Source organism: Columba livia, chromosome 5 (assembly GCF_036013475.1).
Source record: "Columba livia isolate bColLiv1 breed racing homer chromosome 5, bColLiv1.pat.W.v2, whole genome shotgun sequence".
Lineage (NCBI taxonomy): Eukaryota > Metazoa > Chordata > Aves > Columbiformes > Columbidae > Columba > Columba livia.
The window spans coordinates 36,361,194-36,379,781 of record NC_088606.1 but is presented as its reverse complement, the minus strand read 5'-3'; the positions used below and the strand labels follow the sequence as shown (position 1 = coordinate 36,379,781).

The 18,588-nt window shown below is 42.7% G+C and overlaps 1 protein-coding gene across 4 annotated transcripts in view; it reads left to right on the top strand.

Annotated features, from left to right (window-relative positions):
* The first annotated feature begins 1,210 nt into the window (after window positions 1-1,210).
* Window positions 1,211-18,588, top strand: part of PLEKHH1 (pleckstrin homology, MyTH4 and FERM domain containing H1) — a 53,587-nt gene continuing 36,209 nt past the window's right edge. The window contains exons 1-4 of one of the 4 annotated variants that reach the window (XM_005502278.4): window positions 1,211-1,452; window positions 6,599-6,774; window positions 12,435-12,497; window positions 15,561-15,710. In XM_005502278.4, the coding sequence (XP_005502335.3) occupies window positions 6,634-6,774; window positions 12,435-12,497; window positions 15,561-15,710 (354 nt within the window). In that variant the 5' untranslated portion in view covers window positions 1,211-1,452; window positions 6,599-6,633. Of the gene's footprint in view, window positions 1,622-6,598; window positions 6,775-12,434; window positions 12,498-15,560; window positions 15,711-18,588 lie in introns of those variants that run through there. The other 3 variants (XM_065064346.1, XM_065064345.1, XM_065064348.1) reach the window with 3 other exon arrangements.

Sequence of the window (18,588 nt, the reverse complement as noted above, 5' to 3'; positions counted from 1 at the left end):
GATGGAGTAAGCAACAAGTAGTTGCTAAGCCTCAACTGGAATAAAAGACTTCGCTTTGAAACACTCTGGTCTGAGGCCCAAAGGCCTGGGGTGTTTGGTCCTGCAGCCCCCTCTGTTACCAGTTTCACTTCCATGTGCCCACCCTGGTCTGCTGAATATTAAGAGATGGAGCATGATCTCAGCCAGCCCAGGGATGGCAGTGCCAGGCTTGTGGCAGAGGGTGGCAGCCGGTGGTACAAGGCTGTGTGTGCACACTCGCAACCAGCAGCCAGCCTTCCTCGGCAGTGAGACTGCTGGCTCTGTGTGAGTAATGCAGATAATATATATTCATATAAGGGATTGCTGCGTGTAAAGTAGCTCAGTAAGTGGTGGCCCTATCCCTGAACAAAATATTTTGTATGCTGGCAGCTATCATTATAAATGCTTGAAGCCTCAGACCTGTCTGAGCCATTTTGTGTGGGAGACAGCACAAGTATGTGGGGCAGGACGGAATCCTCTACTCAGAAGAGCCATCATTACACTGATTTGGTTTTCAACTCTTCCCTGGCACCAACCCCATACCCTGGGGTTGCCTACAACCAGTGAAGGGAGCTCCAGATGCAGCCTGGGATGCTCCACCAGCTCCTCAGGGCTGCTGTGGGAGGTGAGGGCAGCATGGTACTGTGGCTGCCAGCTCCCTGCCTGGATGCTCCCACCATGCCTCAGGGCTGGGGACTGTTTGGAACATCGGCTCTGAAGGCTGGGAGGTGACTGCCGTTTGGCAGGCCCGCCGAAGAAGCCTGCAGCTGCCAGGAGCTCTGCTCTGTCGAGTCTCCAGCGCTGTTCGCCTTTTGCCCAAAGGCGCTTGGCGGAATACGATGGATGCCCGGCGCAGGGGGACAGGGAGCGCTCCCCGCTTGAGGGTGCAGCGGGCAGGTGCTCCAGACGACCTCGGGAAGCCCGGCCCGGGATGTCCCGTCAGCACCGGCCCGTTCCCCGTAACCGCGGGCCTTAGTGGAAGTCCCCGAGAACGCAGGGTGGGCGGCGAGGGGGATGTCTCTGTCAGGGGCAGAGCACGGCCATAGCTCCTCTGCTCCCGGGCTGCCCCAGCACCGGGCAGGGCGCTGCCCGCCCCACCTGCCTCGCCTCCGAGCCCGAGAAAGGGTTAAAAGCCCGAGGCGGGTGATGTCAGTTCCTGCGCTCCTCGGGAGGGCCGGCTCTGATATGTGAGCCGGGCTCTCCCGCTCGAAGGAAAGCGGAGCGAGAATGGAAAAGCGGTGAATGGGACACAAGCCGCGCCAGACACCTGCCTGCCACCCGGCTGCCACCCCGCTCTGCGCGGCCGCCCGCCGCACGGGCCGGCCCCGCCGCGCTCCCCGCGGGCTCAGGAGTCTTCGTACACAGCCGGCTGCGCCTGCCACTGGCCCGGTCACTACCCCGCTCCGCTGGGGCCAGACCCCCGCGCTGGCCAAGGTGAGCGCGGGCGGGGGGGCCCTCCGACGGCCCCGGCCCCCTGCTCGCTGCCAGGAGAGGTGTCTGCCGGCCGGGAGCCCTCGCGTGGGGAGAGAGCTGTCGGCGCTATGAAGGGCTGGTCTGTGCGGGGGTCGCTATCGTAGCCTTTCTCCCCCTTTCTTTCTTCAAGGTGACAGCGAGGGGACTGACGGGAGTGTTCTGGGGGTGATGTTGTGTCATGTCTGTTAATTGAGGTTTGCTGCTTAAAATATATAGGTCTGCTTTCGGGTTTGGGACTTTGGTCCTTGAAACTCTGTGGAGGAGGTGAGGGGAGGAACGGCCACACGAGGGGGAAAGGCAGCCCAGGAGTAAATATATGTAAGTCCTGTGGCCTGTGCTTTCTTCCTGGGAAGCCAAGGTGTGCGGCGCAAGACCTCTGGAGTCAGGACTGCAAAACTGGAGCCGTCTTCCTGCCGTCTGGCACTTTTCCTTGTCAAGCCACCTGCACTGATGTAGAGGGAATTTTTCTGCCGCCTCCCTGGCCCTTGCCAAGCCTTGCCCTTCTTGCAGCTTGTCACGTTATTTTTTCCCCCATACTTTGCACGACCCAGGCCACACTTGTGAATAAGAAAAAACCGCGGTGTGGCTGGACAATTCCAGTGGCTTCAGGGTTAAAAAGCTGAGGGGTGAAACTGGTTGTGAAGTGGACAATGAGGAAACTGGGAGCAGGGAGTTGATTAATAGTACGGGGTTTCCACACTGACTTTTGACCATCATCCATATTGCTGGCTCTCTTGGTGTTGATGCAGTGACATAAGAGGAAATGTCTCTCCCTTTATGTGTTACATTTATCACATTTCTACTGATTCCTTTTGTAGTAAGATGGTAGATGAAAGGCCAGTACTTAGCTCCAGTGTTCCAACAGGGTCTGGTGTGTTTTACTGGCAGGTGCTAAGAACTGCGCTCCTGTGCTGACTGAATCCCCTACGGCAGCCTAGGTAAATGGATTCCTGAGCTGAGGACACACTTGCATTTGAAATACGGAAATAGTGTTTCACTTGTCTGTACTGTTTGCACTGAATGAACAAGGCTGCAAATACTTTACATGCACTTATATCTGCACCTGAAAGTCTTAGTGTTGATTAATTGCTTTTTATTCTCAGAAGGCTTTTCAGGTAGCAATACACAAAGTCTCTGAAGTGTTTTTAATTCTAGTCTGCATCCACTGACATCTGGGACATCAGCTAATCCTGGTCTAAAACCAAAAAAACCCCATGACATTCTGGCATAAATTTTAGCTGCATCAGAATTACAACTGGACATGGGGACTACAAGTAAATATATTCACATTTATTTCGGATATAGCATTTAGTGTCGGAACTGTCTCTAATAAAAACTTACAGATATAGTCAAAGCTAGGAATCTCATGTCTGCATTTAGCAATTGGTTTGTCGTTTCCCCCCCACTAAGTCCTTAGGACTTTTTAGCTCCCATTATCTTCAGTGTTAAGTATCAAACAATTTCCAGTGAAAATCAAGCTGCTCTTTAAGAAGCATTTGTATGCACATGTGAGTTAAGTTTTAAAAGTCTCCGCTTGTTTGAACGAAGTGGCTGCCTCCTACTTTCCAAGTTCCTAAAGTAAGAATACCATACCTGAAAGTATCTGATTTCTGACTTCTTCATATGCCAAAGGGAAAAAAACGCACAAGTTTCATAACCACATAACCACATAAACATGGTCTATATAACCATATAAATTCTTTATCTGATATGAAATGTACTAATATTGGGGAGAGGGCAGAGTCAAAGAATGTAGTGGATTAAGATTGTTAAGAATACCAAAAAAAAAAAAAAAAGTAATGAAATGGCAGGTTCAGTAGCAAGTATTTAAAGCCAGTCTGTCAAAATGAAGTTGATTTTGTAATTTGTAAAGTACTGATGAACTGCTTATGTTTAGGAGAATGGGGTAGAGGGAATGATGCATTTAAGACTAAATGATAATTCAGAACAAATTTGAAGTTGTAAATAAAATTGTAATTTAGGGGTAGATGTGAAACATTGTTATATAATATCTTTCTCTGAAAATGGGTAAGGTTTTTGCTAGAGAGAGAAAAAGACACACTTCTAATCTCTGGCCTTCAGAAATTATTTGTTATGATGACACATGGAGAATTTATTATCTTAAGTGGAGGAGATGTTGATCAATAGAATGATATGATAGACAAAGAAATGACAAACGAGAACATCACAGCACTGTGCTGAAGCAGGGCTGTTGGAAGGAAGCTAGGTATTTTACTGGAAGAGTTAACAAAGCAGGGGGTTAGTAAGGGTGGGATAAAACCCTAATGACTCAAAGTAAAATCACACATTAGAAGTAGTAATAAAGTGAGCACAAAACCTGGGAGAGCACTATTTAGAAACAACAGAGGAGGAACATATTTGGATATACTAATCAATCATAGCATAACTATGGGCCTGTTAAATTTTGCAATGGACTGTAGCACAGAGATTTTTTGATATTGTGGAGATCTGGCACAGACTTGTGGTTTATCGGCCTGTTCCTGTATCATTGTAATGGGCTCCCTGCACTCCTGTGTCTGGCATTTGCAAAGGCAAAGCCAGCCGAGATTCCTCTGTTCCAGTTGTCTTGGATTGTCTGTGAATGTCGACCACCAGTGTAATGTGGTTGTAAAAAAGGCAAATGCAATCAGGTGAGGTGCTCCCTAGGAGTGTGTGAAGTGCTAAACACCTTTACACTAGGTTCCGAGGCTGCTCATTGCCTTTCAGATACAGTTGTGGTCACCCGTGTCTGTGAAGGGGAGTGAGAAAGATAAAACTCAACTCTTTTATAAAATGTGCACTGAAGTTGGAACAGGTGCAGAGGGAAAGTGGTGAGCTTTTTTGTATGAGACTAAAAGAGCCCCTTATCTCTAGCCTTGCAAAATGAGGTCTTTAAGGAAAAGTTTTTGATATCTATAAATATACCAAGAGGTAAATAAGAAGGAGGGGTGAAAAAAAAAAAACAAACAAGCTAGCTAAGCTGAAGGGCAATGTTCTACAAGAATGAACAGATACAAGGTGGTTATGATTGTATTTATGCTGGTAATTAGAAGGTGGATCATTAGAGGGGTGAGGTTCTAGAACAACAGGAATAGTGGGAGTGAAACTGCCTGCATGGTTCTAGGGAAGGGCTGTGTTCATTTATGAAAGGTATTATATTATGCCATTGTTTACAGTGAGAAGGAGCACTTAATGATTCAGGACATCTATCCCAGTCTCAGATTTCCTATTCAGAATCGGGTATTTTAGTTCAACCAACAATTATAGACTATCTGAGGAAATTACTTTTGCTCTGGCATAAGCTGTATGGTAAATCAGATTCCTTTTACTTTGCGCCATTAAAGTTTATCCCATTCATTCATATGTCCTCTTTGGACTTAAACTCTACAAATAAAGACTAAAATCTCTTTATACATGTATTAAAGAGAATAGCATTTCCTTTGAGAGCTGAATTATCATGTCCAGAACAGAGTTAACTGTTAACAAACCTATGGCATTGTAGAAACTTTCCATGACTTTGTGCACTCTTTTGGCTTGAGAAGCACTGATAGTGATAAGTTAGAGGGAAACGCCACAGTGTTGTAAAGTGAGCCAAAGGTAACCTGGGTGAATGGCTGGCAGGGAGCTAGGGCTAGAGATGAAATTGGTGTGCTGGACTGGGCTGTGGAAAGGGATGGCCTTTTTATTTCTGTAAAGCTGTATATTTGTTGCTTGTATAATAGAATAGGTCTTCCTTCCTATGGCAGAGCATTTTCAGTGAGGCAGTGTGGAACGTGAGTGTGCCTCTTCCTTGTTTTATTTAAACCTACCTTCTGACCTGGAATGGGATTTCCCAAATTGGAAAGGCAGGCAACTTGCTGCCTGGAAAACTCTCTATTACTCAACAAAGCAACCTATATGTAAAATAACTCACAGGTAATGTTTGTAGCTAAAGGGTATAAAATGTGTCTTCCTTAACTCAGAACAGCAGGCAAATGACTGGATAGAGTGGCTTGCTATGTTATGTGTACTTACACTATTATGTATATTTAGGGTAACTGGAGTCTCAGGTCTCCTACATGCAAAACATGAGCCAGGTGTCCTGGCAAGTGGGTACAACTAGAGGGACATCTTAAGCTTTCCCACCCTGCAAAAGCAGATATGAAGGCAGTGAGGCCAAGTGATTTCACTGCTCTCTCCCAAGTCTTGGCCTGTTACTTTGGTCCCAGTTCAGGAAAGCACCAAGTTTGCAGGTGAGAAGTTCCTTTAATAAGCATGGGTTTCAGTGTTTTGATGGAGCTGACGAACTAATAACTGTTCTGGCTTTGTAAACATTTGTTATTGTAGGGTTATACAGCTGGATCCTAGACTGCACAGACTGAGTTGGTATTATAAACCTTGTTGTGAGTGCTAACAAATGCCTGAATTTGTTTAAGGATACTTTTTACGTACACTTTGTTCTCATTTTAAAAGATCTGCAAAAATATCTGATATGTCTGAACAGTTCCTGAGTAACAAAAGAAAACAACTTCAAAAACCACAGCTTTTTCCACTTTGTGGAGTTGTGTATATCACTTGATGCCTACAAGGACTTGAGTAGACCTGCATGTTTTGTCTTCAGCCTTAGCTTATTCCTGTCTGGGATCTCTTTATGTTTTAACAGAGCAATTGTTTGGATACTGTGGTATAGCTACTCTTGCAGTCTCCTTGTGGACTGATTGTATCAAATAGTTAGGGATTGGGACCACTGTTGCTTCATACCTCACATTTGTATAAAACACTGGTGTCCCAAGTGAATAATGAGTCTGTGACCTGAGCTATATTTAAGAGGTTTTAGTGACTTGAGAGTTTATAGCCATACAGATACAAAGGAAGCAGGAGTAAAAATACTCCTAGTCTGTATGTAGATACTGAGCAAGGATGTAAGGATGGCAGTAAGGATATCTGAGGAATATACAGCATGATGCATTAGTGAAGGTAAAAGTTTATTTGAATATTTATCTGTTATCTATTTAAAAAGTGACCTGTGGCAGTCCTGTAAGATGGACCAAGGCAGACTAAGCACAAGGGGTGAAAAGTTTGCCGCTCTAAAATATGTTCTTTTTTTTTTTCACTTTCTTTTCTGTAGGATTTTTAGAGCACCTCAGACGACTTCTCAAATGGATGATTAACTTCACAATGGCAGAACTCACAGTGGAGAATGGCAGCTGTATGGACTGGCAAAAGCGATGCCTTGCCTTGGAGTCCCAGCTCTTCAAATTCCGCTTGCAGGCAAGCAAGATCCGAGAGCTGTTAGCCGAGAAGGTGAGGCAGTGGTGGCTTCTACTGTGTGCTGAGTTATGGCATGAAAGCAAAAAATCCCTAAAAGCTGAGCTACCCGATAAAACTGTTACTTGCAGTGGGGATCTCTTCCTTGATTACAGTATGGCATTGCACTCCTCTTATCACTTGAGATACAGAGATGTGCCTTGTCAGAGTGGTGTAAAGTGGCATTAATGAACATAAGAATTTGACCTTGTTTACTGGAAAATCACCAGGTATTTGGACTCTGCTGGAAGATGCTGTATGAACAATATTCTGAACATGTAAAGTGACTGGGGCAGCTGCAGAGCAAAGATGGATATTTGGCATAAGAACAGCAGGATCGGGACTTGGCTGGCAATAGAAAAGCTTACAGGAGCGCAGATTACACTGGAATGTTAAAATACTGGACAGGGGTATATGTACTGCCATAGCGTTAGAATAACATTGCGTACCCAGTCAAAACATTCTAGGGATACTGAAGAGCAAGACTGAGTGCTTTGAGATCTGGATGTTAGAAACTTGTATAACATTGGTGTTTTTAGAGGCATCTCCTACTAATTTCTTTCAAGTGCACGAAGTGAATTCATTTGCAGCCCTATTGGAGAGGACTGGCAAAGTTTTGAGCGTCTTGCTGGGGTGTTGTGGTTTTCTTTTTTGTTTGTTTGTTTGGGTTTTTTTGTTTGTTTGTTTTGGTGTGGTGTTGGTTTGTTTTTTTTTTCCATCATTGTGTGGATTTTTGGTGTTTTTTCTTTACATTAAATTGAGTTATGTGAATTAAAGCTTTTTCACTACTTCTAATTTGCATACAATCTAAGTTTGTAGGTTGCTGTGGGGTTCCTTCTTTGTTTCAAAATGTGGCTTACACTATCGCAGTCCAGTCCAAGATTACTAAGATATTCAATTGCTATTGGAAAGTGAGAACAGTTTCTTTCAGTCACAGTGTGCCAGTGAAGTTGAAGTCTTCACAACTGACTGCAGTTTACTCCAAGTGCTTTTCAGCTGTACCTGATGACAGATATGTTCTAAACTCACTTTTGCTCTATGTTGTATTACGTAACTTTTATGTGTATATTCGTGTTTGTTGGTTTTGCATGTTTTTACATCCAAATGACATCTACTTCAGAGTGGAGCAATTTTCATCCTTGCTTTAACTGCAATTACCTTTCCACTAGTGCCTTATACTGCATGAAGCATTCATTCCACCCTTCATATTTTAAGAAATCAGGCAATTATAAGCACTCTCTTCATCTTTTCAAGGTAGCTTCTGAGAGGGACCTTATTGATTACTTAACTTGGAAAATACTGAAAGGGGCTGTAAAGTCTATTTAGATAAAGGTGTAAAAAAAAAAAAAATTAAAAATCATGTATAAATGTGATTCAGGTCTGGTAAAGACAGCCAGTACGCTATGTGCAATACTTTACATTTTCTGCGTTATGGAACCTGTGGCCTCATGCTTTATTAATTTCTGCGCTGAGAGACTGTCTGACCAGCCCCATGCAAAACAAAGAAACCCACCTATCAAACTTTCTTTTTGGAGAATAGACTTGCCAGAAATCTTTTGACTGTCTCTGTAGGGAGGTTTGTGGGCTGTGGCAGAGAATGAAATTTTCATCTGCTTCAGGGGGCTCCTCAAGGAAGGGGCCTGACTGTCATTAATCCAGGCATTCAGTCAGACCGATGTTCTCTTTGTTAAGATTAAGGAGCAGCTTGGTTCAGTGATCAGGTTACTCTGTAACTACTTGCGCAGCGCAGTTGTAGGCCTACTTGCAGGGGCAAAGAGCTCTCAGGTTTACAGTTCCCCACTCCGAATGTCGTGTGGGAAGGGGAGAGCCTCAGGGACCGTGGGGCAGCTCCGGCGGGTTTATCTGGCACAGATGGACTTCAGGCACCAGAGCACGTGCTCACCTTGCAATGCTGATGCTGACCGTTGCTGTTGGGAAGCGTCCTGTGCCTTGGGTTCCCAACCACTGCAACAGTTTGCTCAGAGACCCTCCATCCCTCTTCCTCCGTTGCCACAGGGCTCCCCAGTAGTCACAGCAACCTGGGCTCCTGTCCACGCTGCATCCCCTCAGATGGGCAGTGATGCAGAACCAGAGAAGGTGCGTGCTTTATTCGTAGTGATGCCAGCTCCACAGATTTTTATCGTAGATTTTATAGTAACTGTGATTTTTTTTTTTTCTTCTTTTTTCTTCTTCTCCTTGCTGCTCTCTCTGTGAGAGAAAAGAGATTCAGACATATTTGAAAGAGTACCACATTTTCAAATAGTTGGGGTTTTTGGGTGTGGGGGAGAAGATATTGAAAAAATGTGACGTGGGCACAGTTTGAAGCTGCATTTCCCAACCTGTGGTGAGCATTGCCCCTGACATCCTCTGATATGGTTTGCAGCAGCAGGGAAAAAAAAAAGGGGGCGCTTTGCCAGTGAAACTGAAGAATGGTGTTAAAAGCAGTGTGATACTTGCTCACCAGCTAGGTTGTTTTAAATCAGTCTTTGTAACTAATTTTATTGTTTTAAGGCAGATTTTACTATTTTAACTCGCAAAAAAACCCCAGCGCCTCATTCATGCCTGACATTGGTAGCACAATGTGCGCTAACAGTTTAAATACCTCCGATTATTAAAATCCGCTTAGATTGAATAATCTAAATCACTGTTCAGAACATGAGGAATTTAAAACCCAAGAGTGCCCTAGTTCACATGGTGTGAACTTGAAGGTTGGTAGCCTGGTCTTGGCTATTGAGCAGTGTCAGCCAATTGCATAGATCCTGGCTGCGGGCTGGGACAGCAGAGGGACCCCAGCTCCTGGTCTCAGAGACAAAACTCTGCCATCCTGCTGGAGCCTCGCAGGGCACAAGACCCCTGGGTCCTGCCTTTTTGTGGATGTCAGCAGAGGTTGTGATCTCTTTGGAAACAGGCAGTTGTTTCCACTCTGACGTTCTTGTACACATACAAAGAAAGGGATACTCCTCTCTCTGTTGGGGAGAAACATAGCAGACTGTTGCCTTGGCAGCAAGACCTGGTTAGGAGTGAGCTCTGGAAGAGAACAACAGGACAAAAATGAGGCTGACATATGCAGGAACTTTTTTCACTCAGTTTTACTTAGTGTGTTATGAGCCATCAGGCGAAGGAAAGCCTATGTGAATGGTTGATAGAAGGATCTTCTGCAGCTTTTATAAGGGTCATCTGGGTAGCTTTTAACCTGCTTCTGTCTTACTGCAATAAACAGCACTTGGAAAAATCCTCTTTCGTCTCCTGCAAGCATGGCTAGACAACTGGGCCTGTTTTTCTTCATGCAAGCTGCCTGGGTTAATGTCTGGGAGAAAAGTTACTTGAATTTGGCTTGGTCACTAAGTTTTTTATGTGACCTGGGTCAAGTTGCTTAGTAGCTTTTGTCAAATTATAAAGCATTTTGAATGAAAGGACCCATGTAAATACCAAGCATTATTATTAATTCATTGAGGGATTTGAAAGAGCCTTACAAGCATGGATGTATTAAATCTGAATGCGCTCCAGTGAGACAGATGACACCAGAGATGGGTGAAGTAATCATTTTGTGCACATAAGAAACACAGCAGTTATTTAACAGTTCATAGTAGGACAACCCAACAATGTAGTCAAGGAAGTTAAAAAAAGTAGAAGTTCATTTAAGGTTACAGAGGGAATTAAGATGACAAAAGTAATTTATTTGACTGGATCTTAGCCAGGTCACCCTCCTTGCACAAGAAGTTTCATAACTCCAGTGATCAGGAATGGTCTTCGCATACATTCTCTGTCCTGATCAGGAACCAGAACTGCTAGTAATGCAATGCAATGCAAACTATCACGAGGCTGAGACAACAAAGATTTATTTTTTTTTCAGTCAGAGCACTGCTGTCTTAAAATAACTTGAATCTTTCATGGAGATCACGCACCTTGTAAAGGATTGAATTTTTAATCTATGAGGATAGCCTTTGGGAAAACATCCAGAGATTCATCTAAAGTCTGTGCTGTGAATGTAGACCCTGACAATTTGTCAGAAAGTTACTCTGAAGCTACTGTCTTTGTTTCACAAGGTGTATTATATATCCAGTTAGCATCTGTCTTTCACCAATGTGTTTTGCTTCTACCTGTCTGTGGTGATGACTATCCAGAGACTAACAGATAAATACATGGGTAGATCACTGTTCCTAATGGACACAAATGCATGTCGTAACCCAGACTGCTGCTGTCTTCGTTAGATTGCCTTAAACTCAGTCTCTACCAAGACTCTCGGAGGCTGGGTTTTCAGTCAGAGGACCTTTAGCTGTCTGTGCAATATTCTGTGGCATCTCTCTGTTCCTCCACCAAAGAAATGTCTGTGATTTGGTTATTAAGCTCCGTAAACCATGATGTCATCAATTGCTCCACCAAGAAAAACCTGAGAGGTATCATGCTAAATGTGGCATTTTCTGCTCTTCATGATTTGAATTTGTTGCGGCATGGCTTTTTTAGTTATATGACCATTGAGGTGTCTACATATATGTATCTTTCTGATGCGTTTGTCAATAGATGTCAGTCTGTTCTTATGATCAGTGTGTATGTTTGAAAAATTGTCCTGTTGGCATTTGAAGGAAGGGAAATGGAAACATGGGAATTATCATGTCTCCAGTCTCGGCGGTCAGCTCAAGGGGAATAAGTCCCACTTTCAGAAGCATTGTTTTGGTACTCATACTGACCAGCCTGAATACTTGGGTCCAGTGCTTTATCAAGGATCATAAAATGCATTGGAGAGAAAAGGAGTTCAGTTCCTCTTATAGCTTGTTTTCTGCCTGAAGCATGATTCTTTTAAGCTTCTGAAGCTGCTTCTATGTCATTCCTTTATTAGTAAAACACAAATAAATGGTGGATACTCTGTGAAGAATTTCTCAAACTTTGCAAGTTAGTGGATGAAACTCAATGTCACTGATTTTATATTATTTGGCTTAAAAAACAAGCTGGGCTTTAGTGGTAAGTTGTTAGAGGAATCCTGGGTATATCTGCGTTTCACTGAGAATGAAGTGATTCATACACATTTAGAATAAAATCCTATTCAGTGTCCTTTGACATCAATAGCAGCAATGCTCAGATAAAGAATCACAGAATTGTCAGTTAGCAAAGCTCTTTAAAATTAAAAGAAACATAGGAAAATTAAGATAATTGTTAATCTTGTCAGTTATGATCTTGTGATGCATTAGAAGCCAAAGCAAGGTACTCATTGGTTATAATGTGGCATTGTGGAGGACCTGCTGTGAGCTTTCCAAGATGTATTCATTTTTATTTACTTTCTTGAATGAATCCTAGCTGAAATAAAACCAGGAAAGAATGGCATGCTGTAGACAGGCTTCTTGCAAGGAGAGCCCATGGTGTGTAAATTTTAGGGACGAGGTCAAGACTTTGGGACTATTCCCTTGACCCATGTAATGAATGATGAAGCTCACTAATGAGAAAACAGTTCCGGTAAATTCAAAGTAGGGCAGTAGACTGAAAAAGGTCAAAGGCGCTATTTTTTTTTTCTCATCAAGGCAGTCCAGTTAACCCCAAAAATGCCAAAGATCTGTACACCTGCACAAGAAATGGAAGATTCCTGGGTAAAACGTGAATTCCAGGAGATGTTAATTTCTTTTCTTTCTTTCCCCATCTCCCCTTCTTCTCTTTTGGCTCTGAAGATGCAGGAGTTGGAACAGAGAGTGATAGAAGCAGAACAAAGAGCTGAGGATGCAGAGAAACAGGTAAGAGATTCTCTTCTGTTTGCTCCGGTACAAGCCAAGCAGGAACTTACTCTAAATTCCCCACAGTCTAGCATACAGACAGCACGCTGCAGTGCTGTGCTTTGCTCTGCTAGGGAAACACTGATTTTCAGTGGTGAATGGATTTTCTGGTCTCCTTCCCAGTCTTTCAGCCTGAGCTATGGATAGGCACCTAAATAGGTTCAATCTGAAGTGAAAATCAGCACCTTATATCTGTGTCTCAGCTTCACAGCCTTTACTTCTCATCCATGATAGGCATTTTTGGTTACAGAAAAGGATGCTATACCTCAGGATTAAAGTGCAGAGACAGAACTGCCTGGCAGCGGGTCCTCAGAAAACAAATACTTAAGAGTACTGGTAAGGACTTGTCCACAAGTAGAAGAGGTTCTGCGAAAGAAGTAAGAGTGTGCCTGCAAAACCCATCAGTAGTTTTGGACTTTCTTTTCAGTAATTACTGCTCTGGCTTGGGAGAAAAGCAGTAAGAGCTGGATTCATTTCATATTACTGTAATCAACTAAAAATTAAGCATATTTTCTAAGCTAGTCCTTCTGTGCTTCTTGAATAATGGAGAAGGGGAGAGAGAGAGAGATTTCAGCTTATGAGCCAGGCTGTAAGGAATAATGGACCTTTGGGAAGCAGATTGTTGTACAGTCTGTGTTGTAAGGAGTATTATAAAAACAAAAGAGCCAAGAAGGGCCAGATGGTCTGAGCTCCTGCATCACTGCAGATCACTGCTGAAGGGAAGGTTTGGAGTGAACCAGCTCGCTCAAGCTGGTCAAGAGCTCCAGGACTGAGCACTGAGTCAGAGATTAAAGCACAGAACTAAGAGCTATACAAAATGGCCAAGAATGGCTGTTGAAGAGGACTTCAGTAGTGAAGGACTGAATAGGCAGTGTTATAAGCACTGGGAAAAAATATTGCCCAGGAATCAGGAACTTGAAGCACCTGGTAAAGTATTCTGTCTGCAAAACGTACTATTCTGTGCAAGTTTGATATTGATGTCAAGATTTTTTTCTGACCAGCTTAAATATAGGAAATATGTCATGTCTCATCAGCATGTTGTTGGCCTCTATGCTAGACCAATAATTGCCAACCAAGAACTAGAGTTGTTCTTGATAGTGGTGTCAGTAAGTCCATGCCCAGCCAAGGCAGGCAAAGGTAACATTGTCACTGTGACAGCACCAGCAGGAAGTATAGTTATTGCGACAGGCCAATGAAGGAAGTTTCATACTAGCAGACACCTCAATGACAGGAGTAGAGTGTCCATGATATGGTAAGGTGCAGTGGCAGCAAGGGAGCAAATGGAGGGCAAGTCAAAGCCAGGTCAGAGAATGGGCAAGAAAGGGAGAACTTGGCTGGGGAGGTGTAGGAGAAATGAGGGTTGCCTTCATTCACCTGCCATCAGCAGTTCTGCAGCCATGTGTTGGCGGATCCTAAAGACTAGCAACCCTCAAAGTTGTAGGATTTGCCTTTCCAGTGGCCTTATCCACATCCAGAGATAAGTGTTCCTAGAGAAATACTTCATTGCTGCCTAACAGCCTGAAGAAGTGACAACATAAAGAGTAGGGCCATTTTGTTCCAATAGCAAGTATGTTCACCATGAATGAGAAGCAGCTGACAAATGAGAGGGCTCCACATCAAGTGTAAAATCCCTTGTTATCTTTCTCTCCAGGAGTCTGGGGGGCTGGATTTGTTAATTCAATGGGCTCCCTGTAGCTGCCAACCTCAATTAAGGAACTCACATGTTTGCAGTCCCCTCTCTGAGCCTCTAGTACAGAGTCAGCATTTAGGCATCAGACAGAAAGGAGGGGCTGTTTCTTTTTACTATAATCACTCTAAACTCTAATGAAAACACATCCGACTCAGCAGGCTTAGTTTTCTGGCTCACATGTTGGGCGCCTACCTTTCTGATTCAGTGTGAGGAAGAGGCAGTTTGCTTCTCTGCCTAATGCAGGCAGACAGGAGGACAAAATGCAGCTTCTGCAAGTATGAAGTGTAGGCTGCTCAACGGAGCATGAGTAACTCTCTTCACAGATTCTATGAAGTGCTCACATCATTGCCTGCATTCTGTCTTCCTGGTTCCAAAGTCATGCAAAATTAGTGGTATCTGAAGTTGGTTTCTTTGCAGATTGGGTCACTCTGGGATGTGTTGGAACCAGATATTTTCCCATCATCAAATGCTGCAGTTAGCATGTTTAAGTTAAGTTGGTGGAATTCCATTCACCTTTAGAAATGAAGTCTTATAATCCATTGCAATAATATGAGGTAATAATAAAACAGACTGATATATTGAGAGACATAGGTTTTGAAGAAAGCAAAGAGGTTTTAAAATTTGCTAAAAAAATTGAAAGGCTTCAGCAACAGCCTGATTTTAGTGCTTTGAAATGTTTTCTGTGGTGAAGGAGCATTACTTTGGTGCTTCTGCTGAGGTGAACTAGTGTTGGCACTGTAAGGAGCTCAAAGATAGACAAAGCTTCTGAAATATCTAACATGGTAAGTCCATAGCAGGTCTGGAGAAAAGACTTGTCAGAAAGCCAGAAGTTGCCAAAACATTGTCTAAGCTGGGGATAGGAGGAGGAGGAGGAAGGAACTCTGTAGTGCATTTTCCTGTGAAAATATTGATCTGAATCAAATGGCCAGATGTATATCTTGCTAGTAAAAAGCCTACCATGGTATTGTGAAGTAGGAAAATGTGGTGTGCCTTGCCCATATATCTATGTAGACTATAGTGCCTGTATGGACTCTTTGACCAATAGTCTGCAAATATTTCATAATACACAAAGTGTTTATCTGTTCATGGTTCAGTTTGCATCTGTTGCTGCTTCAGCATTACAAATGAATGGACAATGTTCCTTTGACACATGTGGATATAAGCTAAGTGTGACTTGAAGGTGTGGGTTGGGTTGTTTTTTTTTTTTTCTTCCTTTCCCGACTTCAAAATTTTGAATCCCATAAATACTCTGTTAGGGTCTTACTTGTCGCTAAACAAGCAGCCCCTTCATTTGCATTGTTTTATTTTTTGTCTCCCTCTAATTGTCATTACAGGTAAGACTTATGGAAGAGAAGATAAAACTAGCCGATGTGAAGACCAGTGAATCAGACAGCACTCTGCACAGGAAGTATCAAGAGCTGATGGGCACAGTGCAAGGAAAGGAAGATCTGATCAACAGATTGGAGATACAGCTAGCAAAACAGGTAAAGATATTTTCTACAGCGAGACCTGTACCTTTCATGAGTTGGAGAGACTCTAATGTATGTTTCAAAAGTATGGATTATGTCTCCATTACATATTAGCCTCTCAGTTGCCTTCAGATCAGCTGCAAAGTGATGCCCTGCTCAGTGCAAGATCCTCTCTTTCCTTTCTCTTTTCTAAACTAAAGTTTTTGTCTGAATCACTTCAGCTTCAGTAGCCCTTGTCTCTTCATTATAGGATGTTGGTCAATGTCCTTAAAGGACTTCCTTATGTTAGTGTTGAGACAGAATTGAGACCATAAATTGTAATGCTAGAGTCTGGTCACAGTGTTTGTCTGGCTTCCTAGCATATTGATTGCTCTGCAAAGTTGTTCTGTAGCCCATCTCTGACTCAGCATATGATGCTTCTTAGGAAGGAACTTTTCCCAGTCTTTAGCCATCCTTTAGCCTAGTTCATATCTTGTCCAGTGTCCCCATTATAAAAGAGCAGCTGTTTCCCGACATGATAGTTCTTAGTTTTTTCCATTCTTAGTTGGCGGTAGGAAGGAGCTACATCTGTATCAGGGCTTGTATTTTGGCTCTAGTAAACGCCTTGCCCTGTGGTCTTTATAATGTGAGGAATGAGGTATTATATGTTGTTAAGTATATTACTTTTAAATGGAAATAGCTCACTAGAATTTTACACAAAAAAATACTTTTACCATTTGAGTTACATTTTACATTTAACTAATTGTCACCTGTTTCAAGGGCAAAATAAATAGGCAAGATGTCTGAACCTACTCAGACCAAATGTAGTGTGGAGGTCAGGCATCAGGTCTCTGTAATATTCTGGGTTTCAGGTCACTTCCCCAGGCCACCTTGCTCAGGTAGGATGTAGATGAAGTTTGTGCATTTTGGAGGGGAAAGGAGTGTTTGAAAGGAGCTATACAATAGTGACCAAGGTCTAGAAGCAGCTCTTGCAATTAAAAATGGAAGAAATTCTGATTTACCCCAAAAATTTGAGCTGTGATTTGATTAAAATCAACAAACACAAGTAGGAAAATCTTCTGGTAGTAGAATTTTTTAAATTCTAGCAAAAAGATAAAATGAGATTCTACAAGTGAAAGCTGAAGTTTGAAAATTTCAGACAAGAAATACTTTCTATTAAGATCGCCAGTTTAGTTTCAGAATGGGATGGGATGGTGCAATCTACTCTAGGTGTACCTGCTTTAGCAGGTGGGCTGGACTAGGTGATCTCCAGAGGTCACTTCCAACCGTAATCCTTCTGTGATTCTGTGGTAGTGCTGGATGGTCACTAAGGGTCCCTGCAAGGCATCCTTTTTGTTTTCACTGGGATGGGGAGAGTTGTGGAGTTCAGAGTGTTAACAAGAGAACACTGAGGTCATGTCTGGAACACACAATAGCATGGGACACAAAGAATCTCTAACTGCTTCTGGATCTTAAAGTGGAATAACTGCATCTATGGGTGCTGTGCCTGAGTGACTTGGTTCTGCTTAGAGACAGGGCTTACTAAGCTCTGTGACAATGCTGTTGTCATGTCACTACTCTACTTTAAGACCCTAAATAAAATCTTGGTGTTGCACTTCACCATGTAGCATAGCAATATTCTGAATCTTTTACCTCTTGGTCCCTGATCTGAAACAAGTTCAGGCCATTAGGGTTTCAAAGGCATTTCTCATGGGATGGATATTCAGATGACTATGGTAGACCCACTACATGTGCCGTATCGTTTCAGACTAGTAGGCCCATTTAATATTTTTACTCCAGCAAAGGCTGTTTCCCAGTAACGGGGAACACACAGAGCCATATTCAGGGAGAAAAATTAAATAAATCCTCCTCTTGAAGCATTAGATTTGAATGCTTTTATTTCATTATGCTCAACTACAAATGTTACTGCTACCCATAATGCTGCCAAGGTCTATTTTAAAGTCAGCAAAGATATTTGAATAAGAGCTTTTAAATGTGCATTTGTGGTGATGAATAGCATGTGGTAATTAAAACTGTGAAGATGTGGGGATTTCCTGCAGTCTACTGAGTATTTATGTGGTATTCATTAAGTCACCTTACACCCTTCAGTGTGAAAAATTGTAAAAGGGAGGGGGTGAAACACTGACTTTTTTATTATCATGATGCTAATTTGTTCACATAGAGGAGTGGGTAAAAATCTAGTGAGAAAAGCACCAACTTCTACCAGAAAGTGTTACCTTTGTCCATTTAATTAGAGAAACCAGTGCTGAATGTGCCATGCAGAGTATGTTCCCCTCCTCCCTCCCTTGCTCCTGAACAGATTTCTCCTTGTAGTTGTTTAAAGCATTATGTAGATAGGAGACCTTTTAGTGACATTGCTTTTGATGAAGCCACACAGGAGATTAACAGAAGGCTTCAGGTGATTGTGGTATCAATCTTCCAAAGGAAATTCCCAGAAAAGGAAAAAAAACGTAGCTGAGAAAACACAGCTGCAAAAATTATATTGTGGCAATATTGCCCAAGCAGATACTTAAGTGCAATTGTTCATCGTGCAAATCAACAGTATTCCCATAACACCTTTGTGTGGACTAGAACCTGTTTTAGTGGATATGTAAACATACAACCACTTACGCTATCTCAAAACCTCCTAGCAGGTCTTAGCGTTTCAAGGTCAAGTTTTGGAGCTTTTTTTATCCTGAGTCTGCTATCTTTCTTTCTCAAAGAGAATATTTTGTGTGTTAAATACATTGTTGGTATTAGTTTCCATCTTACGCACCTTTAAAAGGTTATGCATCTGTGCCTGCAGCAATTGAATCTCTTTTCCTTGGAAGAATTACACTGGTTTATACAATGCTTATAGCCACTGCTTAATTCTTATTAACCAGCCAACAATATGTGTGTGTGGAAGCTAGGG